Source organism: Ovis canadensis, chromosome 1, assembly GCF_042477335.2.
Source record: "Ovis canadensis isolate MfBH-ARS-UI-01 breed Bighorn chromosome 1, ARS-UI_OviCan_v2, whole genome shotgun sequence".
In the NCBI taxonomy this organism is placed as follows: domain Eukaryota; kingdom Metazoa; phylum Chordata; class Mammalia; order Artiodactyla; family Bovidae; genus Ovis; species Ovis canadensis.
In genome coordinates, this window is record NC_091245.1 from 25,977,833 (window position 1) to 25,999,995 (window position 22,163).

The window sequence follows — 22,163 nt, forward strand, 5'->3', positions numbered from 1 at the left end:
TCAGCATTCTTACAACCAGCTTCTTGTCACTGCCCTTGAGATACCAGTTAATGGCTAGACAGTAAACATCCCACAGAAGTCTAATTCTCCATTCCAAAGAGCTGTTCTGAAATTTAAAGTTCTGTTAATTTCTTACACCTTCAAGTGGTAACTTCCTGAAGCAATTATTATACCTAAGTTACTTCAGTTTTACTTTTTTGCTTTTAGTCCTCCAAACCTGTTTAACTGATCCTACATTGTGTGCTTAGTCACTCAGTCGTGTCCGACTCTTTGAAACCCCACGGACTGTAGCCCACCAGGCTCGTGGGATTCTCCAGGCAAAAATACAGGATTCTTGGGATTCTGAATTCATGGGATTCTCCAGGCAAGAATTCTGAAGTGGGCAGTCATTCATTCTCCAGGAGATCTTTCTGACCCACAGATCGAACCTGGGTCTCTTGCATTGCAGGCGGATTCTTCACTGTTTGAATACCTCTGTTAAAAATACCCTAGAGTGTGGTTTCATTTTCTTGATAACGAAGGTGTCCCAGGAAACACAGGATTCAGGAACTGCCTTCATTACGGCCTTGACCTTCAATGCACTGCTTAGCTCCTTGCCAATGGAAAATGGGATATTAGTAATCCAAGCCATGCACTGGCATAATGATTAACTATCACTATAGAAACAAGTGCCTGAAGGAACCAAATGATGATCGGACCTGACCATTATGGTGGTAATAATGATAACAAGAACTATGAGCAGGCTGCTTCTGACTCCAAAGGAGAGCTTACAGAACAGAATGATACACTAGGGGGGGTTTTAACATTCCATTCATTCATGTTAAGAATGTTACAGAGTTTCTGAAGTGGCATTTTTAAACAAGTTTCTTATTTCTTGTAATCAAAGGTATGATTCTCCTAAAAATCAGACTCAAAATTTAAGTTTTCAGCTTGCATAGCTATAGTGAAAGTTGAATATACATGCTTTTTAAGTCTCTCTTGTGAAAGTTAAGGCACTGTTGTGGAAGGAATGAGGATCTAAGATGTGGAATGGGGATGAAAGTGATAGTTGCTCAGTCATGTCTGACTCTTTGCAACCCCATGGACCGAATAGGAGTCATATAGGGAACTGTATTCTCCCGGCCAGAATACTGGAGTGGGTAGCTGTTCCATTCTCCAGGGAATCAGCCCAACCCAGGGGTCAAACCCAGGTCTCCCACGTGGCAGGTGGATTTTTGACCAGCTGAGCCATCAGGGAAGCCCAGGAAATGCAGATACCTGAGTGGATTCAGATAAAGGTTGTAACTGAACCCCTTGAGTCTCTCTGAGCCTCTTTTGTAAGCAGAAACAGCTCCTCCTCATGGTTAAGAAGACTAGCCTCTTGCTTAAAAACTATTAATACTATTACCTGAGACAGTTCCCTTGAAAGTAGATGCCTATTCTTAAAACCTACCTCCTCCATTCCTTACTACTTCTAAAGTCAGATGCAGGCATGCTCCACAAAAACAAGTACAACATATTAACTGAGAAAAAATAGCTTATATCCAAAAGTAACTATAAGATTTTGATAAATATATCAGCAAAATCCTAGGGAATAGTTGTGGAAATAAATTTGAAGTGAGTTTGACAAAAAGAATTTGGATAGGGCCAAATATAACATGTATGCTTACGCAGCTGAAAGAACCTCTAATAGTTTTCTGGTTGACCGAAGAAAACTTAAATCCCAAATGAGTCTACATTTAATGAGGATGAAATGTCCAAACTTTCCTGGCAAAATGTAGAAGAAATCAAGATGCTTAGAAAAACATGAATGCTGGAGTGGATTAATCATGTAGAACCTGAATATATACACATCATCCCATGACATTATCCATGAGGTCCCAGAGAATACTGTACTAAAGCACTGAAAAAACACATTAGGAAGGAAATCTACATCCTTGAAAAACTCTGTAGTAGCTGTCTTCTGTAGGAAGGGAATAAGACAGATGTTTCAGGGCTAATGATACCACTGAAAAAGATTCCCTAATACGCATGATGGGATCCCACAGTGCAGAGGTCACAGAGCAGAGTTCAACAAGAAAAAGGTGGCAGCAATGATGTCAATAAACAGCATAGATGAAATGTAAGAATCAGAAGACTTCAACCTGCAGAAATCTTTAATAGTACTTCACTGAATGTGGTACTTCTAAGAAACAAAATTGAAAGTCAGTTGACTAAAATTACTTGATCTATAAACAGTAGAAACCTAGATCTAGCAACCTAGATCCTAACTTCCATAATATCTACACTGGAGGGTCATAGTTACTCTGTTTCCAAACACAAAGTCCTTGGTCACCTAAAGACAATGCAAGAAAGCCACTATAAGTATTGTAAAATTTCCTCTAAGAATTCCCGTAAGAGACCTGTAGCTATTTACTAAAGGTTTGTGTACTGATTAAAGGAAAATCTACATCTTTAGGAGATAACTGGATACTAACCCCAATACTAATTCTCCTGGGAATATAGAAATGGAAGATTACAGTGGTAAATGAAGTTTTAGCCTAATCTAATCACACAAGGTTCATTTACTCTCTTCAACCTCAGTTCAGTTCAGTTGCTCAGTTGTGTCCGACTCTTTGCAACCGCATGAACTGCAGCACGCCAGCCCTACCTGTCCATCACCATCTCCCGGAGTTCACTCGGACTCACATCCATCGAGTCCTTGATGCCATCCAGCCATCTCATCCTCGGTCGTCCCCTTCTCCTCCTGCCCCCAATCCCTCCCAGCATCAGAGTCTTTTCCAATGAGTCAACACTTCACATGAGGTGGCCAAAGTACTGGCGCTTCAGCTTTAGCATCATTCCTTCCAAAGAACACCCAGGACTGATCTCCTTTAGAATGGATTGGTTGGATCTCCTTGCAGTCCAAGGGACTCTCAAGAGTTCTCCAACACCACAGTTCAAAAGCATCAATTCTTCGGCACTCAGCTTCTTCACAGTCCAACTCTCACTTCCATACATGACCACAGGAAAAACCATAGCCTTGACTAGACGGACCTTAGTCGGCAAAGTAATGTCTCTGCTTTTGAATATGTTATCTAGGTTGCTCATAACTTTTCTTCCAAGGAGTAAGCATCTTTTAATTTCATGGCTGCAGTCACCATCTGCAGTGATTTTGGAGCCCAAAACAATAAAGTCTGACACTGTTTCTACTGTTTGCCCATCTATTTCCCATGAAGTGATGGGACCAGATGCCGTGATCTTCATTTTCTGAATGTTGAGCTTTAAGCCAACTTTTTCACTCTCCTCTTTCACTTTCATCAAGAGGCTTTTTAGCTCCTCTTCACTTTCTGCCATAAGGGTGGTGTCACCTGCATATCTGAGGTTATTGATATTTCTCCCAGCAATCTTGATTCTAGCTTGTGTTTCTTCCAGTCCAGCGTTTCTCATGATGTACTCTGCATAGAAGTTAAATAAGCAGGGTGACAATAGACAGCCTTGACGTACTCCTTTTCCTATTTGGAACCAGTCTGTTGTTCCATGTCCAGTTCTAACTGTTGCTTCCTGACCTGTATATAGGTTTCTCAAGAGGCAGGCCAGGTGGTCTGGTATTCCCATCTCTTTCAGAATTTTCCACAGTTTATTGTGATCCACACAGTCAAAAGCTTTGACATAGTCAATAAAGCAGAAATAGATGTTTTTCTGGAACTCTCTTGCTTTTTCCATGATCCAGCGGATGTTGGCAAGTTGTCCTCTGGTTCCTCTGCCTTTTCGAAAACCAGCTTGAACATCAGGGAGTTCACGGTTCACGTGTTGCTGAAGCCTGGCTTGGAGACTTTTGAGCATGACTTTACTAGCATGTGAGATGAGCACAATTGTGCAGTAGTTTAAGCATTCTTTTGCATTGCCTTCCTTTGGAATTGGAATGAAAACTGACCTTTTCCAGTCCTGTGGCCACTGCTGAGTTTTCCAAATTTGCTGACATATTGAGTGCAGCACTTTCACAGCATCATCTTTCAGGATTTGAAATAGCTCAACTGGAATTCCATCACCTCCTCTAGCTTTGTTCATAGTGATGCTTTCTAAGGCCCACTTGACTTCACGTTCCAAGATGTCTAGCACTAGATTAGTGATCACATCATCATGATTATCTGGGTCATGAAGATCTTTTTTGTATAGCTCTTCCGTGTATTCTTGCCGCCTCTTCTTAATATCTTCTGCTTCTGTTAGGTCCATACCATTTCTGTCCTTTACAGAGCCCATCTTTGCATGAAATGTTCCCTTGGTATGTCTAATTTTCTTGAAGAGATCTCTAGTCTTTCCCATTCTGTTGTTTTTCTCTATTTCTTTGCACTGTTCGCTGAAGAAGGCTTTCTTGTCTCTCCCTGCTATTCTTTGGAACTCTGCATTCAAATGGGTATATCTTTCCTTTTCTCCTTTGCTTTTTGTTTCTCTTCTTTTCACAGCTATCTGTAAGGCCTCCCCAGACAGCCATTTTGCTTTTTTGCATTTCTTTTCCACGGGGATGGTCTTGATCCCTGTCTCCTGTACAATGTCATGAACCTCATTCCATATCTTCAACCTATCCTGCAGTTTTTTCCCCAGATCCCGATAGACAGCTCCTATTGACTTCCTGATCCATGAAATCTGGGATATTATGTAGGAGGAGAGAATAGGAACAACAACTCTTGCCTATACTTTTTGTTTTAATTTGCAAGCACCATGACAAGCATTTTGCTGCCTCTCAGCAGGGTAAACAATAAACCCTCACTATCTTTTCCTGAAGATTAAATCAACTCTCTTGTTCTTTGTCATAATAATCTAGCCTGGACAGATCTTGATCACCCAGGTATCTCATAAAACATTATAGTGATGACAATGCAGACTAGCCCTGAAGAGGAAAAGTAACAAGCATTTTGATGCTTTGGTAAGATACATGGGCATGCTAGACATTAGGAGATACACACCACAAAAATGCAGGGCCCTTCACCTTGGTGAAGTTTCAGGGTCCAGGGGTCAGAAGCTGGTTGCTGTACGTACTCCCATCAATGCCTAAGAGATATCTAAGCTAACTGAGAAAGAAAAAAATTGGAAAAAATGATTATGTATAATATGCCGGTACCAACCAAAAATAAACTGCTGAAACATCATTGCAACCCTAATCAAAGATATCCCTGAAGGACTTCCCTGGTGGTCCAGTGGTAATGAATCTGCCTGCCTATGCAGAGGACACAGGTTCTATCCTTGGTCCAGGAAGATCCCACATGCCTTGGAGCAACTAAGCCCAAGTACCACAACTACTGAGCTCACATGCTACAACTACTGAAGCCTGTGCGACTAGAGCCCATGCTCCCCAACGAGAAGCCATCGCAATGAGAAGCCCACACAGCAACGAAAGTAGCCCCCTACTCACAGCAACTAGAGAAAGCAACTAGCACACAGCAACAAAGATGCAGCACAGCCAAAAATAAATAACAACTAAATAAAATATTTTAAAAAGACAGTAGTGAAAGTGAGGAGAACTTAAAGGTTGTAACACAGGGTAATCACTTCATTTAGACAGAGAAATAACTTGAGATACAAATCTATACTGAATCACATGAAGTAGTTAATGAATTGGTCAGCTGATCAGAACTTGGAAAACATAAAAAGAAAACTGACTCACACAAGAGTTTGAGGAAGAGGAATGGAAATAGATCATTTAGTGTGGACACAAAATGTGAATATATGTTATTGGGTGACTGCTGTCTATGAAACTGAAAGTAAAAGTCACTTAGTCGTGTCCGACTCTTTGCAATCCCAGATATTAGTCCATGGAACTTTCCAAGCCAGAATACTGGAGTGGGTACCCATTGCCTTCTCCAGAGGATCTTTCCAACCCAGGGATCGAACCCTGGTCTCCTGCATTGCAGGCGGATTCTTTATCAACTGAGCCACCAGAGAAGCTATCCAGTTAAAAAAAAAAGGCGGGGGGCAGGTGGGGGGGGGGACCTCTCAGTACAGATAAAATGGCATTGTTCTGCTGATGTCAGTGAGCTTTATTCATTTGTACCCCAGGACTATTCAATGCTTTAAGGTACAATCTGGCCATGCCAATAGGAGTGGAGGTTAGGCACAACAATATCAACTTACCCTCACCAGGTCTGAATCTGGCTAGGGAATCTACAGAATGCCTAAACTGCAAACAACAGAGACCAATATGGAGCCCTCAATACAACTCCATTCACAGGGGTCTAGTAATGGATCATTTCTACCATGGAGGGGGCAGTCAGTCATCTGTTCCTATCTAAAAAGACACTTTTCTGGATACATAGTTGACTTCTCTGACAGCAATGCTTCTGCCAGCACCACCATTCATGGATTTAAGGAATGCCTTATTGATCTATGATTTCCCTGGTGGCTCAGATGGTAAAGCATCTGCCTACAATGTGGGAGACCTGGGTTCGATTCCTGGGTCGGGAAGATCCCCTGGAGAAAGAAATGGCAACCCACTCCAGTACTCTTGCCTGGAAAATCCCATGGATGGAAAAGCCTAGTAGGCTACAGTCCGCGGGGTCGCAAAGAGTCGGACACGACTGAGTGACTTCACCTTATTGATCTATGGCTTTCCATGCAACACTGGTTCTAACCAAGGAACTCATTTCACAGTAACAGAAGTTCAGCACTGGTATCACTGGTGTATACCATTACCCAGAAACAGCTAGTTATTTAACAGTGGAATGGTTAAAGACAGTTATGGCACAGATTGGGTATAATTTGTGCGTTGGTTGCTCAGTTGTGTCTGACTCTTTGCAACCCTACGGACTGTAGCCTACAAGGCTTCTCTGTCCATGGGATTCTCCAGGCAAGAAAACAGGAGTGGGTAGCCATTTCCTTCTCCAGGGGATCTTCCAAACCCAGGGATCAAACGCAGGTCTCCTGCATAGCAGGCGGACTCTTTACTGCCCGAGCTCCCACGGAAGCAGTCCTCAAAGTTTAAGGGTCCACCTTAAAGGATGGTATATGCTTTACATCAATGACCAAAACATCGTGATATGTCTCACTGCCAGGGGAAAAAAAATGAGTAAGAGAATTAAGTGGTGGTTATTAACTTATTATGCCTAATAACTTACCGAATTTTTGCTTCCTGCAACTTTGGCATCTGGTGGTTCAGAGATCACAGGACGTAATGTTTCCACAGTACTTCCACTGTGTTAGAATTTGAGAATGCCACTTGGCCATGTTATACTCCTCAAGCTACTGAATCAGCCAACAAAGTAGGCAATACTAGCTGATATCTCCTGATCATCAAGGGGAAAAAATCAAGATTGTTGCTACATGCAATGGGCTATTTTCTAGAGTATACCCAAAATTAAGAGTTAATGGGAAACTATAACCAATTTTCTTCAAAAGTCCACTGAGGATACTAACTCTTCAAGAATGAATGTTTGAGATGTCCCACCAAGTAGAGAACCTTGACTATTTGAGGTACTGACTGACAGAAAACAGTGGAAGAACAAACAAACCATGGCTGTATGGCCAGTAAACAGAAACAAGGACAGTAACAACATGTGTGTACACACACAAAATTCTGTTCTTACAGTTTACACACTGAAACTATCAACACTATCCTAGCAGTGACAGCACCATCAATGGCACCCACTTTGTTTCAGTCAATCACTGATGTTAGCTTCTAGTTTCTTTCAATACTTCAAAACAACCTCTGCATCCTGTCAGAAATATCAGTATCAGCTGAGCAAGATTTCTTTCTCATGTCTGGTGCTAAGTTCCTAGGGTCCTTCCTCTGAGCTCCAAAATTCTGCTAACTTCAACCTCTCCCAAATCTTTCTTTTTTCCCTCCAGTACAAGGAATGACCTGTGCCCTTCTTCTGGGCAGCCTGTCCTAGAGCAAGCTCTCAGGAGTGGGTTCCACAGAGCTGCCCCATACAGTCCCAGCTCTGCCCACCCTTCTCAGAGGACACCACAGCTTTAAGTTTTCTCTGGCGCTAGGCTCTCTTCCTCATTCACCAGTAGAACACACCCCATCTGGGCCTAGTGGTGCAGTTTCCTGCAGTCGTTACATCCAGATTGTTTTAAGTATCCCTTTTGGCTCTTTCAACCTACACCACATCTGTATAACTATGCACTACATGAAAGACCCTCAGATTTGAAATTCCCAGTGTGCTGCTTTTTTTCTCTTTACCAAACCCTAACTCAAGGACACAGTTTAATATTTCTAATCAGAGCAGGCTATTTGGTATGTTTGTTGGTTACAAAGGATTTTTTTTTAAGTTATCACTTTAAAATTTTCTTCTTAGCTATAATTATTCTATTTCAAGATCAACAAAACATAATGAATTTACATTCGTTTCTTACTAGCAATCAAAAAAAGAGAGAGAGACAGAGAGAAAAAGAGGTCCAGTTAATGAATAATCTTATCAGTTGTGACTAATGTTCAATAGCATCCAAAGAGTGCAAAGGTATCCAAAACTGTTTACTCAAAAAATATATTTAAAAATTTTTCACCTATGAAGACTTCAATCCTATAATCTATTCTCACTATTCTAGTTAATCAATAATTTTAAAGGAGAAGAAAAAAAAATACATATACACACAAACACAGTGGTAAGGGAAACTCTATGGAGAAAACTATTTTAGATCTAAACTTCAACTAAAGTGTTGTTTTTATCCTTATTCAACTTTCCTCTACAAACCACACAGGTCCAGGAAAGACAGTGAACAAAGCAAAGCAAACAGAGACTCTAACCTGTTATTTCCATTTTGAAAAGTTCACCCCTCGGTAAAACCTCTAGGTACAAGATAAATAAATAAAATGTGCCTTAAAGATATATGTATTCAAAAAAAAAAAAGCCAGATATTTTTAATGGACATCAGAAAAGACAATAAACAGAAACTAATTAGCCAAAATGGACATTTTCTAAATTAGAAAATTTCAGCATCTACCTATTCTGAAAGCTATTTATAATAATGCTCAAGATCTGAAAGCAAACCTCTCTTCTCTAGGCTTCCTCAATGAATTAATAAACAAAGACACATACAATACATATGTCTGGATCACAAAATAAAATAGTTGATAAATACTATTTAATCAATGAGCAAAATTACACAGTATTAATTCAAAAAAATTTTTAGAACATAACATATACTGGCCAAAAACACAAGTAATTCATTAGTGCAACTTTCTAACAATAACTATCTCCAAAAATAATTCTTTAAAGGTGCTGAAGTGAAAGAGAAGAGTGAAAAAGTTGGCTTAAAGCTCAACATTCAGAAAACGAAGATCATGGCATCTGGTCCCATCACTTCATGGGAAATAGATGGGCAAACAGTTGAAACAGTGTCAGACTTTATTTTTGGGGGCTCCAAAATCACTGCAGATGGTGACTGCAGCCATGAAATTAAAAGACGCTTACTCCTTGGAAGAAAAGTTATGAGCAACCTAGATAACATATTCAAAAGCAGAGATATTACTTTGCCGACTAAGGTCCGTCTAGTCAAGGCTATGGTTTTTCCAGTAGTCATGTATGGATATGAGAGTTGGACTGTGAAGAAGGCTGAGCACCGAAGAATTGATGTGTTTGAACTGTGATGTTGGTGTTGGACTCTTGAGAGTCCCTTGGACTGCAAGGAGATCCAACCAGTCCATTCTGAAGGAGATCAACCCTGGGATTTCTTTGGAAGGAATGCTGCTAAAGCTGAAACTCCAGTACTTTGGCCACTTCATGCGAAGAGTTGACTCATTGGAAAAGACTCTGATGCTGGGAGGGATTGGGGGCAGGAGGAGAAGGGGACAACCAAGGATGAGATGGCTGGATAGCATCACGGACTCGATGGATGTGAGTCTGAGTGAACTCCGGGAGTTGGTGATGGACAGGGAGGCCTGGCGTGCTGCAGTTCATGGGGTCGCAGAGAGTCGGACATAACTGAGCGACTGAACTGAACTGAACTGAACTGAACAATATCCTGAATAAAAAAATATTTTACGAAGAAGGATTAAATATACATGTATATATCTGATGTTTATGCATAAATGAATGGTTTAGATTCTGACTGCATTAGTTACAAACTTTATTCAGTTCAGTTCAGTCGCTGGTCAAGTCAAACTCTTTCCGACCCCATGGACTGCAGCACGCCAGGCTTCCCTGTCCTTCAACAACTCCCAGAGTCTGCTCAAACTCATGTTCATCGAGTCAGTGATGCCATGCAACCATCTCATCCTCTATCATCTCCTTCTCCTGCCTTCAATCTTTCCCAGAATCAGGGTCTTTTCCAATGAGTCAGTCTTTTCGTCAGGTGGCCAAAAGATTGGAGTTTCAGCTTCACCATCATCCTTCCAACAAATATTCAGGACTGATTTCCTTTAGGATTGACTGGTTTGATCTCCCTGCAGTCCAAGGGAATCTCAAGAGTTGTCTCCAACATCACAGTTCAAAAGCATCCATCTTCGGCGCTCAGCTTTCTTTATGGTCCAACTCTCACATCCATACACAACTACTAGAAAAACCATAGCTTTGACTAGACGGCCCTTTGTTGGCAAAGTAATGTCTCTGCTTTTTTAAATGCTGTCTAGGTTGGTCATAGCTTTTCTTCCAAGGAGCAAGCGGGGTTTTTTTGTGTGTTTTTTTTTTTTTAATTTCATGGTTGCAGTTACCATCAGCAGTGATTTTGGAGCCAAAGAAAATAAACTTTGTCACTGTTTCCACTGTTTCCCCATCTGTTTGCCATGAAGTGATGGGACTGGATGCCATGATCTTAGTTTTCTGAATGTTGAATTTTAAGCCAGCTTTTTCACTCTTCTCTTTCACTTTCATCAAGAGGCTCTTTAGTTCTTCTCACTTTCTGCCATAAGGGTGGTATCATCTGCATATCTGAGGTTATTGATATTTCTCCTGGCAATCTTGATTCCAGCTTGTGCTTTATCCAACCCAGAATTTCACATGATGTACTCTGCATATGTGACAATATACAACCTTGATGGACTCCTTTCCCAATTTGGAACCAGTCTGTTGTTCCATGTCTGGTTCTAACTGTTGCTTGGACCAACATACAGATTTCTCAGGAGGCGGGTAAGGTGGTCTGGTATTCCCGTCTCTTGAAAAATTTTCCACAGTATTTTGTGATCCACACAGTCTAAGGCTTTAGCTTAGTCAATGAAGCAGAAGTAGATGTTTTTCTGAAATTCTCTTGCTTTTTCTATGATCCATCGGATGTTGGCAATCCGATCTCTGGTTCTGCTGCCTTTTCTAAATCCAGGTAGAACACCAGGAAGTTCTCGGTTCACATATTGTTAAAGCCTCTCTTAAAGAATTTTGAGCATTACTTTGCTGGCATGTGAGATGAGTCCAATTGTGCAGTACTTTGAACACTCTTTGTCATTACCTTTCTTTGGGATTGGAATGAAAACAGACCTTTTCCAGCCCTGTGGCCACTGCTAAATTTTCCAAATTTGCTGGCATATTGAGTGCAGCTTACATAGCATCATGTTTTAGGATATGAAATAGCTCATCTGGAATTCCATCACCTCTACTAGTTTTGTTCGCAGTGATGCTAACTAAGGTCCACTTGACTTTGCACTCCAGGATGTCTGGCTCTAGGTGAGTGATCATACCATCATGGTTATCTGGGTCATTCAGATCTTTTTGTATAGTTCTTCTCTGTATTCTTGCTACCTTTTTACATGAGTTCAAAAATAGAAATTGTCTTTTTTTTAATGTACCCGTAAGTTAAAGACACTTAAGAAACTTTTTTTTTTTTAATGCTTAAGGTATTAGGTAATTGAAAGGTAATTGTGTTAGGCAATTGATATTGTTTTCTTTATTAAATCCCATTAAAACCCTTAAGAAAGAAATGCTCACATAGATGAGGAAACTCAAGATTAGAGAATTTATAGATTCACCAAATGCCACAAATGTAACAGGTGGTGAGGTCTGGATTTTTTTTCATTTTAAAACCATGCTTTTTCTTTTATACTACTCTGTCCTCTTGAAGTTATTAATCTAGTCATAAATTTTAAGATTTTTTTTTCCTTGGGATAAAGAAAGCAAAATTTAATGCATGTATATAGCATCCTTCTTCTACAGCTTTGCTTTTACAGTTATTATTTTAGTTCTAAGCAAGCATATGCTGTATTAGCAATGTATTGTGTAGTTAAATAAGCCTTGGAGGATGAGGCAGAAGACTTGCTTATGTTCCTGACTCCATCAGCATCATGCTGTGTTATCTGAGTCAAATCACTCATGGTTTATTCTCTCTCCTTTAGAATGAGAGATAAAAATACCTGTGTTTACTTGCTTACAACTGAAATAATGACTGTAAAAACAAAGCTCTAGAAGAAAGATGCTATATACATGCATTAAATTTTAACTTCTTTACCCCAAGGAAAAAAATCTTAAAAGTTATGACATGACTAGATTACTAACCTTCAAGAGGCCAGATTGGTATAAAATAAAGAGCATGGTTTTTAAAATGAGAAAATCCAGACCTCATCACCTACTACATTTGTGGCCTTCAATGAACCTATAAATTCTCTAATCTTGAGTTTCCTCATCTATGAAATATGAGCATTTACTTAAGGGTTTTAATGGGCATTAATAAAGAAAATTGTATCAATTACATAGCAAAATACCTTAAGTATTAAAAAAAAAGGTTTCTTTGCCTTGAATTTACGGGTACATTAAAAAAAAATTCCACTTTTGAACAAACGTGAACATCTGAATTCAAGAAAAACTATAAAGTACAGAGATTAGGTTCTTTTCCCCAAAATAATTTACATATTAAAAAAAAAATAACCATCCCTCTTCTTGGTAGCTCTTTTCTCTGTTGAGGTAAAACTGACAAATTGAGGTAGTTGTTTTCATAGACTATCATCAACTTATTACAAAATTCAAACACACAAAACAAAGATTCTTTTAAACTGCCTACACATACCATTCCTAGCACTGTATCTTACACTTTCAGTGTTAAATCCATGAAAAAGTACAAAGAGCCCTCTTTCATTTCCTCTGGTCAGCAGACTACAGGAAGAATTTTCAGTTCTATCAAATCCACAGTGATTTGAAAACTAAAGAACAAAGTTAGGAAGGAAAATAGTTGAAGACTATTACTTTCTTCTGTGGACATATGATTCATTCCTTTAACAAGCAAACAAAACAAAAGAAAACCCACTCTGATGAAAGTTAAACCCCAAATATTATAGTAACTTTATTAGAAATCAATTCAGTACTGAATTTCTAGCTATAAAATATATTAAGCAAAAAGTATCTTCTGTGACAGGAAGTTGGGATGTTTCCAGGGATGAGGGAATTTCTACAGTTCACCTCTAGCAAATACTATTAATTATAAGATATATCCAATATGTACTCAGAACCTAGCAGCTGAATCCACAAGGGTTTAGCAAGCAAAAATTCTGGCACAAAAAGTGACATAACATTTACTCAAGAATAAAACTGGAGCCATATTTAGCAGTCTAAAATTTTCTAAACCAAGGGGGAAAAATAATCTTGAAGGAAGCTCTTGTAATCATCTGGTTTGCTTTCTAGACAAGGGTTTCAATAGAATTGAATGCTTGTGAACTTAAAAAAAAAAAACTGAACAAAATTTGGTACAGACTGTGGAAATCAGCCACATTTACTCTGGATGAAATTCTGATAGTCTTCCAAAAAAAAACAGAGAGTGGGGAATAGGTCTGTTTATCATTGCTTTGACCTAAAAACCATTAATCACAAAGGGTGGTACAGGTATCAAACAGAATTTTTCTTCCTTTCTAAATATACACAGTTTCCTATAAAGAACAGCACATTTTGCAGTTCATGGTGAATTTTTTGATGTTTTTGCAACAGCACTTTCCTTCCTCTCCAAAACAACCTCATTCCTAGTCTGCTGTTTCTGTTTGCCTCATCTGCACTTAGCAGATCATGCTTCAGTGACTTAGAAATCCCAGCCACCAAAAATCAAGCCAAAGTTTGAACTGCAAGGAGAGAGGAGGGGTAGGGGGAATCAAGTAATTAAACTATACTTGGAAGGGAGAATGGTTTGCCTCCTATGACTTTATAATGTGCTCTCTTAATCCATAACCAGTCTCCAATTTTAAGAAAAGAAAGTTATGAATTTATTTTTAATTTAAGGAATTGTTTTGTAACTACTATAGCTCTCTTGGCATCATCTTCCAATTTTACCTTTTGGCAATGACACAAAACCACAAAGACTATTCCACATGTTTTACAGTGGATACTTCAGGCAAAATAGTTCAAAGCTCTGGGAAGTTTCATTACTAAGGACTTACTCAAATTGTTGCAAATTAACAAAAATTTAATTTAGAAACCAAAAAGAAGGAAAAAAAAGAATTAGTAAGGTTGGAGATAAAGCCTGTATAGTTAAATGATAACCATGCTCTGGAGTTACTGAGCATGTCTGATTTTCTTACTACTAATAGCTTGAAGGATTCAGTTCCTTCCATCTTATGAATTAGAAGATGACTTTGAAAAGTTTTCCTAAAAATAAAATAAATCATCTTTAAAAATGGCATCACCCAATCTGAAGTAACATTACACAGTCAAACACTAGAGACTTTCAGAAATTAATATAACTAACCAAATATCTGAAAGAAGAACAACTGTATCAATAACTTAATACACCAAAGATAAAATGCTCTATGAAAAAGTGAAACAAACAAACAAAAAATTAACCACTGTCTCTTTTTTGCTTTAAATTCTCATCATCTTATAACATACCTTTGCAGAATGCCATTTTCCTGGGGTATTACACCATTAATAGCTGCCTGTAAACAAAAACAGAGAAGACATTTAAGGAAACAGAAAAATGCTCAGGGGTGGAGTGGAGTGGAGTGGAAAACACTATAAAGGAAAATAAGTATACTCTGAAAATTTAAACAAAATATTAGGTGTTTCCTCAGTGATAAAAAATTTTTTTCGTTAAATATTTTTTATACATCTCTATAATACAACTATTTTAGAGAATTTTTTAAAATGCATTTGGCATATAATACTTCCAAATCTTGAGTCATAAAAGCTTAATTCCACAGTCCTCATTTAAGCAAAACACCCACAAAACAAAGGATGTTTAAGGATGCTAGAACAAGTAAAATCAGTACCTTAAAAGTTATCTCTTAATATTATTTCCTTCCTCAGATTGAGAGAAAAAAGATATAGAATCACAAATGAAAAATGCCAATAAGAATTTTTATGTTAGCTCAGGAATTAAATTCATTGTGTTATGTTACAGTCATTATTCCTAACGAAAAGAACAATCAGAAGGAAAAAATGTAGGGCATAAGGTGTCTGATAAACACACCACAATTGTATCAGGTTACAAAAGGAGCAGGGGCATCGCCAGGGAAGTCTCCTTACATAAAACATTTCTGAAATTGGTCTCTAAGCTAACAAGTCACCAGTTACTTAAGAGCACAAATGTGACATGATATGGACAGTTTTAAAGACTACTGAGCAAACAGGTTGTTACATCCTGGATTGTGGGCAGATCATTACAGGGTAATAGAGAAGATTCTCTGAAGGAAAAAAAAATGATTCTTCCAACTTTGCTTCTGCATCATAACGACTTCTTCCCTTCCCTTTCCCACACGTCCATATCAAAATGCAGATAAACACTTCGATGTTTTATCAGCTATATGGCGATCAATTGCAAAAAGGAGTTTGTGTCTTTCGTGAAACATCAGTTTAAATACTTGCCAGAGGTAGGTCAAGTTTACAAAATTATACCACTGAATAGAAACAATGTAGAGTATAAGACACTTGCTATGAATTTTCAAAGTTTTAATGCTCCATGGGCAAAAGTCAAAGAAATCCCCAGATTAATATAGATAGTGGATATCATAGAACCCTGACAACTCTGGAGGCTCATAAATCCTTTGAGTCAAGCAAACCCTAAAATCAGTTTTGAAAGCCACAAATTCAATAGAAGCATCTCTTCCTCCTGCCAGGTCAATTATCCCTTTTCTGTTGACAGCAATGGTTCCACATACAAATATCTTCTTTGTTAAAAAACAGAAAGTGGCAAGGGAATGTTCTGTGATGTTGGAAAAGAAACAAAATACCAGAGTCTGGAAAGATTTTGTTCAAATTTTCACTAGAGAGTGCCAAGGTATAATGGAAAGAACACAGGATTTATAAAGTCCAAAGTTTGAATCTAGATTCCCCCACTTATTGCTCTGATGACCTTAGTATATATTCTCCATTCACTGAACTTCCTTGAGCCACAGTTTCCTCATCTGTATGAGTGAATACTACATCTTCAGCCAAAGTGGACTTGCCTTTTTGTTCCTTAAAGGCCTTTTTGTTCCTTAAAGGCCTTTTAAGATACTATGTCTGCTTGGAATGCCCTTTTTCCTATTGCCTGTCTGGCTGAAACTTAATCATCCTGGCTTCTAGCATGGGAAAAACTCTATTCAACAATTAATTTTACCATGAGAAGTTCTGATAATATCCAAAAGGAGACAAAAAGTAATTTTAAAATAACTTTTCTTTAAATTAAAAATCAGAGCTAGATTAAGTAAAGCACCTATTTAAAGACAAATAAAATGAAGTTCTGGAAATATTTTAATTCCCTCCCTCTCTTTCTTATTTGGTGAAGAGAAGTGAGACAAACAGAATCTTGGGGAATTCATACATGTAAGAAAAAGAGAAGAGAAAGCTAAAACCAAAAAAAAAAACAATAAAAATGGAAGGGTTAGAAAAGAGGGCAAAGAATAGGTATATGTCATAGGGAGGGCAACAAAGATACAATAAAGAAGAACTAGACAAAATAAAAAAATATGAAATCAGTCCAGTATCAGTCCAGTTCAGTTCAGTCGCTCAGTTGTGTCCGACTCTTTGCGACCCCATGAATCGCAGCACGCCAGGCCTGACTGTCCATCACCAACTTCCGGAGCTCACCCAAACTCTTGTCCATCGAGTCGGTGATGCAATCCAGCCATCTCATCCTCTGTCGTCCCCTTTTCCTCCTGCCCCTAATCCCTCCCAGCATCAGTCTTTTCCAATAAGTCAACTCTTCGCATGAGGTGGCCAAAGTACTGGAGTTTCAGCTTTAGCATCAGTCCTTCAAAAGAACACCCAGGACTGATCTCCTTTAGAATAGATTGGTTGGATCTCCTTGCAGTCCAAGGGACTCTCAAGAGTCTTCTCCAACACCACAGTTCAAAAGCATCAATTCTTCAGCACTTAGCTTTCTTCACAGTCAAACTTTCACATCCATACATGACCACTGGAAAAACCATGGCCTTGACTAGACGGACCTTTGTTGGCAAAGTAACGCCTCTGCTTTTGAATATGCTATTTAGGTTGGTCATAACGTCCCTTCCAAGGAGTAATGAGGTCTAATAAGAGACTGTTAGACATATTTGGAAACAGTTTTGGTAAAAACTATATTATAAAAGACTAAGAAATATATAGGAAATAAGAAAGTATAACTGATTTTGAAACAACACAAGAAGTAAAAATAAAGGACCTGCAAGAAAAATGGCTACAATAAATTTTTGTTTGTGATTAAAAAAAAAAGAAGAATAGTGATTTATTGAGTTCAAAGAGAATTCATTAGAAAAGGGAACAGTAAAGAATGAAGAAATGAAGAGTAAAATTCAAAGTTCAGTTCAACAAACTTAACAAAAGCCTATTCATTGCCAGGCACTGTGCTAGACTATGGGGATACCTGGGATCTATCTAGGGCTCAGGAGAGCACAGATAGAAAGGATACCTTTAGGAAAGAGACTAGATTTAGAAAAACCTACATTACAGACCGGGCTTCCTTAGTGATCTTCACCAGACTGAAATCGATTTCAAAAACAGCACCTTGCCTTGGTCTAGGTTACAGTAATTTGAAAATCCACTTTGGCATAACTATTATTGCTTTTATGCCATTATGTCAATGACATTTTTAATCCACTAATTTACCACAATTAGAATTCAGCTTCTAAGTTCTCTTTACCAAAACTTGATGACACTTGAAACATCATTTCTCAGAGTCCACTGGAAGATAGGTAAGGTTATGTTTTAAGTATAATGGAAGTCAAGGTCAGAGGTGGCTGTAAGAAATATTCTTATCTTCAGCCTTAACAGATGGAGAAAATGATGACACTCATGGTGGGCTTTAGACCTTTTTGGGGATGGGAAACGGCAAAAATTCCTGTAGACAGTCTTACATTGTCAGATATGAAAGAAAAATGAGCCATTGGTAAACTGGTGGATTATAAAACTATGGCATCCATTAAATAAATAAATAAATTTACAGTATCTAATACAAATCATCCCCTACACATATAGTAAATCTTGGCTTTGGGTTTCTTTATATTTAAGAAAATGATAATAAGATTTCTTCAGAAGGGAGGGAGATGATATTATCCAAAAATTTCAGTGTCAACTTCCGAGTAAAAGAGATGCAGTAATAATAAAGGTAGCTAACATTATATATTAACAGTACTTACTAGGTGTTATGCATTCTCTAGGTGCCTTACGTGTGTGTGTGTGTGTGTGTGTGCACGTTCAGTCATGTCTGACTCTTTACAACCTCGTGGACTATAGCCTACCAGGCTCCTCTGTCCACGGAATTTTCCAGGCGAGAATACTAGAGTAGGTTACCATTTCCTACTCCATGGACTGTTACCTATCAGGCCCCTCTTGCTTGGAATTTTCCAAGCAAGAATACTAGAGTGGATTGCCATGTCCTACTCCAGAGGATCCTCCCGAGCCAGGGATAGAACCCTCATTTCTTGTATCTCCTGCACTGGTAAGCTCAAACTAAGTCATTCAATTTTCATATTATTCCCTCATTTTACAAATGAGGATACCAAGAAAACACAGTAGAAAATAATAGGCAACAGATCAAAGAAAAAAATGATGAATATAAGAGTTTGAAATGTTTGCTCTTTGAAAGACACCATTAAGAAAATGAGAAGGTAAACCACAGACTGGGAAAAGTATTTGTTACATATATATGTCTGAGAAGGGATTTATATTCAGAATATTAAAAAAATTCTTATGACTCAAAAATGACAAATAATAATAAGATCTGAACAGAAAAGTCTCAAAAAAAGATAAGCATATAAAAAGCTGTTCAAATTAAACAGTCATCAGAGAAAGGCAAATTAAAACCATGGTAAATGACCACCACAAACCTATTAAAATGGCTAAAATTAAATCAGATGATACAAGTTTGGACAATAATGTTGAACAATAGGAAGTCTCATATATTGTATAATCACTTTAAAAATTGCTTTGTATATAAAGGTAATAAACATATAAGCTAGCAATATTACTCTTGAGTATTTATCTAAAAGAAATAAAAACATATTCCCCAAACAAAAACTTGCATACTATAATATTCATAGCAGCTTTAATCACAATTCCCAATAACTGGAAGTAGCCCAAATGCCCATCATTCACGCAAATGTTGTTTGGGGTATGGAATACTACCCAGCAATTAAAAAAAAAAAAAGAACATACTACAAATAGTTTCAACTATATAGGTACATCTCAAAAACATGATGCTAAATGAAATCAGACACACACGAGAAAATACTACATGATTTCATGTATATGAAATTCTAGGAAAAACTAACAATCTCTAATAAAAGAAGGCAGATCATGGGTTGCTTAGGGTGGATGGGGAATGACAGCACTAACAAAAGCGCAATTAAGGGATAATGACTCCAGTGGTGGTAGTAATATAGATTCATACAAAACTCACTGAATTGCACATTTAAAATGAGTACATTTTACCATCAATAAACTTAATTTCTCAAAAAGAACAACTAAGAAATCTGCTTCAAATACACTAAAGTGGGTGAAATTAAAAAGACTAACACCACCAAATGGTGGTGAGGATTTGAAGCATAAAAACTAACACACTGCTGATGGCACAACTACTTTGGAAACAGTTTGACAGTTTCATATATAAAGTTAAACAAACACTTAACATACAATACCACTTAGGGATTCATCCAAGAGAAATAAAAACATGTCCAGTAAATACTAGCATACAAATATTCACAGCCACTTCATTCATAATACCAAACACTAGATACAAGCAAAAATGTCCTTTAACCAATGAATAAGCAAGACTGCGGCATGTTCACACAAAGGACTGTTACTCAATAATGAAAATGAACTTCTGATACTTGCAACAATACTGATGAATCTCATAAATATCATGTCAAGTAAACAATGCCAGACACAAAGACTGCATACTATAGGATTCCTTTTACATGAAGTTTTAGAACAGACAAAACTTTCAAAATGTAGTAATACAAATCTGATCAGTGACTGCCTGAAGCAGGGTTAGGAGTTAGGGTTTGAAAAGAAAAGATTTTCTAATGATAGAAATCTTGAAGGGATGGGGACTGGACACACAATGTATACATAAACAATGTAAACATTATCAAAACTCATAGAACTGTATACAATTAAAGTTTGCATATGCATACAAATTAATCAATTTCAAAGCTGATTTAACAAAAGAACATTAAAACTCTAATTCAGTCTCATGGGACACTAGAAAAATGTCATCTCAGATGTATATATCGTCCCATTAGCTATTACTGTGCCCTACCTGTGGTTTGCACCCACCCATCATCACCTCCCTCTTTACTTTTGATAAGGTCATCTGTCTCCTTTAGAGAATTACGCATGCCTCATCCCATGTGATACTGAAAATGTGCTAATCATGGTGACCCAATTTAGACCAATCAGGCTCTCCCGGGAGTGTGGATCTTGAACGAGTAACTAACTAGTTGAAGCTGTGTCCTGACAACAGTGCTCAGAGGCACTTTTCACAATAAGCTTCTGACAGAGCGATTCTGTTTACTAATTGTCCTAAGACTTGGTTGTTCAAGCTTTCCTTCAAATATGTGAGCAACCTTCCAATAAACTCTGCTTCTTATTCTCCCTAATTCTACTTTGTAGTCAAAGACTGATAAACCAATATTCAATGAGGTTACATGACAAACTCAATACACATTAAGTTATAGATCACCATTTTTCCAGTCTTCAACAACTGTCAGTATTATTAGCTTAATTCTTATAGCAGCCTTCTCACCTGGTCAATCTCCAAATTAACTATTGATTACAAATCAATGAAACTAAATACATTTCAAATACAAGAATCTATAAACAAGTAGAAAAAGAAAACCTGTTAAATTTTAAAATGTATGAAAACAGAAATGACATATACATTTTCATTATATAATCATACACACATACACACACACACAATCTCCAGATAGACTAGTATAGGCGACTCTGTATATGCTAAGTGTTTGGAAAGCCTGTGAACTAGGGTAATAGTTATGATCATAATATTAGCATTGTTTCCATCTCTTGAAAATACTTAAAGTATAAAAAATGCTTTCTAAATTAGTGTGCTTTTGTTAAACTTGAAATCATTACTCTGTGGTATGTCAGATTTCAGGTATTTTCAAAATATCTTAATAATAGGTGCCAGACCCACAAAGTACTCATATTTTAGCATTCACAACTCTGATCTTGCCATCAAGTGAATTCTTCCAATAAAATCCAGGCTTTCTCTTCCCCATTATCAAGGCAGTGTTATAGACACTGGAGGGAATACAAGGATGACAGACACATTCCTCTCAAGTGACCAGTTAAAGAAACAATTAATAGCAGTCCAACCTGAGAGACAGTATGGAATTCAGAAAGGAAGGAATGCCTATTGTTGATTAATAGAGCTCAAGACCCAGATCTGAATCATTTTCTCCAAGAAAATTTAACTGACTCACACTACATTTTTCTCAATGATTTTTCCATTGTGTTGTACTTACATAGCAATCACTCATCTTGTACCGTGTATTTGAATATTTCATTCTTCCACTCCACCATTAACTCATTCAACAAATATTTAATTATTAACTTGAAACTATTCTAAATACTAAGGAAACGACTGTTGTGAATAAGACACAATCATCCTCCTCTCATGTTTTGCCGTAAGTTGAGCCAATGAAAAATTCTGAAGAGATCATCATTCTATAGCTCTGAATTTTGGAATTTTCACCTCTGACCTTGTATGGGGGGAAAACATGCTCATTGCCCTGTGTGTCTCCTCTACTCTCAAGAGTACCACAACTCTACTTCATTTCTGACGGCATTTGTGTAGGTTTTCTATACATCAAGCAATTCTGTAACACCATGAAAGTATCCATATAACTTAAGTCTGACACTATCTTC

General features: G+C 37.7%; 1 protein-coding gene across 2 annotated transcripts in view; it reads right to left on the reverse strand.

Moving 5' to 3' along the window:
• The window catches only part of FAF1 (Fas associated factor 1), a 487,841-nt gene that overhangs the window by 346,946 nt on the left and 118,732 nt on the right, over nt 1-22,163 (reverse strand). For both annotated transcript variants that reach the window (XM_069590953.1, XM_069590963.1), the window contains one exon: nt 14,688-14,734. In XM_069590953.1, coding sequence (XP_069447054.1) covers nt 14,688-14,734 — 47 coding nt within the window. The remainder of the gene's footprint in view (nt 1-14,687; nt 14,735-22,163) is intronic.